The following is a 2,916-nucleotide window of genomic DNA, read 5'->3' as shown; positions in this document are numbered from 1 at the left end:
CCCCCCCCTTACTTCTTTACTAGATGTAAGCAGAGTTTTAGTAGTGAGGTGAGATTTTATGAATTATGTTGCAAACTAGGAGAGCAAGAGAAAATGGTACTTTTCCATTATACGTTAATTCTGTTCATCAAACTTCATATTTACATTCAGAGCAGGCTTTTCCACTGTCACCTCCGTTTTGCCAGTGATTACACCTGCTCTCTCACTGTTAAAACTCTGACCTACGTGATTATGTGCCCTAGCTGAAAAGTATTGTGAAAACAGAGAGTAATTTTAAGTGATAATTTGGCCTATGTAAATAATTTCAATTATTAACAAGTCCCTATTGAAAAGTTTTTTTACTCTGTAAACCCAAAGTTGTTGTAGATGGTGTTACAAAGTGATTCTTGTAAAGTACCAGTGATAACTGCTGTTACGCATTGATACTGGTTTGTTATTTGTCGGTCACCACAGCACTGTGACTGTATGCATTAATAACTATGCATATACATCTTCTAATGAGGAAGATAGTTATCCAGAACTTCATATTAGATTACTGCAGTGGTCCTTTTCATTATTAATTACATATAGACAACTTCTCTTGTCATATGAAGAATTTTCTCGAGTCTTACCATAAAAATGTTAAATACACCAAAGCTAAGACTGGCAAAACATAACTCATCTGAATCAATAATTACTACGTTACATTTACAAATGTTCATATCAATAATACAACCAAGTCTTATTCTGTCTCTTGGACCAGGTAGGAGGAGAAACGGTAATTACAAGAATCTATATGGTAGAAGTAATGTAGAAGTACCTCAATGTTTTGTAAAAATGATATTTTATGGACACAAACAGCATTTGCCCAAAATAGATGTCGTGGTTTAGCCCTGCCTGCTAAACCAGAAAAATCTCCATCTCTGCAAGTCTATTTATGTGGCTAAAAAGGCAGCTTTTATTTCTTTCTAAGAATGATCAAATGTTTAACCTAGCTATGTCTTTTCCTTTTCAAGGACAAATGAAGAAAAGTGTAAGATCAGCCATCAACAGGCACAGCTCTATTAACTTTTTTTTAATAAAAAGGAAGGTACATATTACTCTGACATATTTGCAACAATGTTGCCAACAGCATTTCAAACTTATTTAGAATTTACCCTTTGCAGACCAGACCTCCAACTTTTCAAAGATGGTTATTATCAGAGAATGCCAAATCTGAAATGATGGGTATTAGGCTCTTGAAACATATACTTAGAACATTTGATTTATAATTCTGAAAGGGTAAGAGTACAAACCACTAAGGTTCACAAGCTGGAAGTCAGGTAAGAGTTTATATAATGGTTAGATGAAAGTGGGACACCAGAGTAGTAAAATTAAACCCAAAAGTTTAATGAGCCCATTGCTTAAAACATTTCAGATATATTAGTGTTTTAATCACTTTGAACTGAAAGTCACATTTCAGAACACGACCAGTGCACAGTCTCACGTAACAACATTTCAGCTGCTTCGCCAACACTTTTACAAGAAGTTTTAAAAAAAGACCAGTGTACCTATGAAAACGTATGAATCCACAGGGAGAACAATATTTTAAAATATTAAGCATACCTGTGTTCGCAGAATTTCACCTTTTGACAGCTGCATATCGCCAGTCAACTCTTTCACAGTAATGCCTAGTGGTTCCAGACGCTTGCTGAAGTAATTTGTCATTTCGGCTGCCAAAGCCTTCATAGGAGCAACATACACAATCTGCACCAAAAAGACACTCGCTTGATAAATGAGCAAACCCCACAATGTCGGTTTTTTTCATGGCAACCATTACAAATCACAATTTATTGTGAAATATGATGCCAGGCACTTACAGTGAAAAATCTTAATAGTGATATATGAAAAGTAGTTATCTTTGTTGGATAAGTGTGCAGCTGTTTAAAGGACAATGGATTTTGTTTATACAGCCTCATCACTTTGAAAATTGGTTCTGCATCAAAGCTAAACGCATTTTCATAGCTTTTTACTCGCATAATAAGATTTTTAGAATACAAATAAAAATAGCTTTAACAGTAATGAAGTAAATCAAAACCAGCCTTATCTTTGACTCGGAAAACTGTAATACCCTTGAAAATTTCCTGATTTCATATTCCATGTATAACATAAAATGGGTTTTACCGTAAAAGTTAAAAATCTTATATTTGGTTCAGTAAACTCCTACCTTAAACTCATCCTTTTTGATAACACCATGCTGGACATGCTGGCGAATTTCGTGAAGGACCGTCAGCATGGCTATGTTAGTCTTCCCAGCTCCAGTGGGGGCACAGATTAGCATGTTCTCATTTGTGTTGTAGGCAGTCTCAAAAACTATCGACTGGATTCGGTTTAGTCTTTTCATGCCTTTAAAAGCAAGTTGTCCAATCTGTTAAAATAAATAACACGCATATATTGGGTTTTTCATATATATATATATATGTGTGTGTGTGTGTGTCTCTATACATACATTAGTCATAAGAAAAAGAAGACATGTTAACAGAATTTAAGATACATATTGAAATCTATTCATTATTACAAGGTTTTTATTCTGAGGCTACCACTGCTGCTCAAGTCTCAAGTACTGAATCCGTAAGGCAAATGATATACAGCAGAATCACATCTGCTCAAATTAATCAAAATCTTTAGCCACTAATCTTTAGCTATTACAGCATTTAATTTGTTTTAAAGCGAGAGAGTGACCAAAACAAATATTCAGTAAAATAATGACCTATTATTAAACATCATTAAAACAGCAGCAGTCAGATTAGAAAAATATACATCTTTGATGTAACAAATCTGACTTTAAATGCCAAACTACTACTACTCTAATGGAAGAAGAGGCAGCAAGACAAAGGACCCTGCTGAAGAAACAGATGATTTAAAGAATTATTTATGATTAATTTAGTGCAGGGAAGT

General features: G+C 34.3%; 1 protein-coding gene across 1 annotated transcript in view; it reads right to left on the bottom strand.

The window, feature by feature from the left end:
- Nucleotides 1–2,386, bottom strand: part of ASCC3 (activating signal cointegrator 1 complex subunit 3) — a gene marked incomplete at its 5' end in the record, with an annotated part of 47,074 nt that extends 44,688 nt beyond the window's left edge. Inside the window, 2 exons of the mRNA XM_010147625.1 lie at nt 1,585–1,725; nt 2,186–2,386. Coding sequence (XP_010145927.1) covers nt 1,585–1,725; nt 2,186–2,386 — 342 coding nt within the window. The remainder of the gene's footprint in view (nt 1–1,584; nt 1,726–2,185) is intronic.
- Between the last annotated feature and the right edge of the window lie 530 nt (nt 2,387–2,916).

This window comes from Eurypyga helias, unplaced genomic scaffold, assembly GCF_000690775.1.
Source record: "Eurypyga helias isolate BGI_N326 unplaced genomic scaffold, ASM69077v1 scaffold8712, whole genome shotgun sequence".
Classification (NCBI taxonomy): domain Eukaryota; kingdom Metazoa; phylum Chordata; class Aves; order Eurypygiformes; family Eurypygidae; genus Eurypyga; species Eurypyga helias.
Note: the sequence above shows the minus strand (reverse complement) of the source record. Positions and strands in the feature narration are given on the sequence as shown.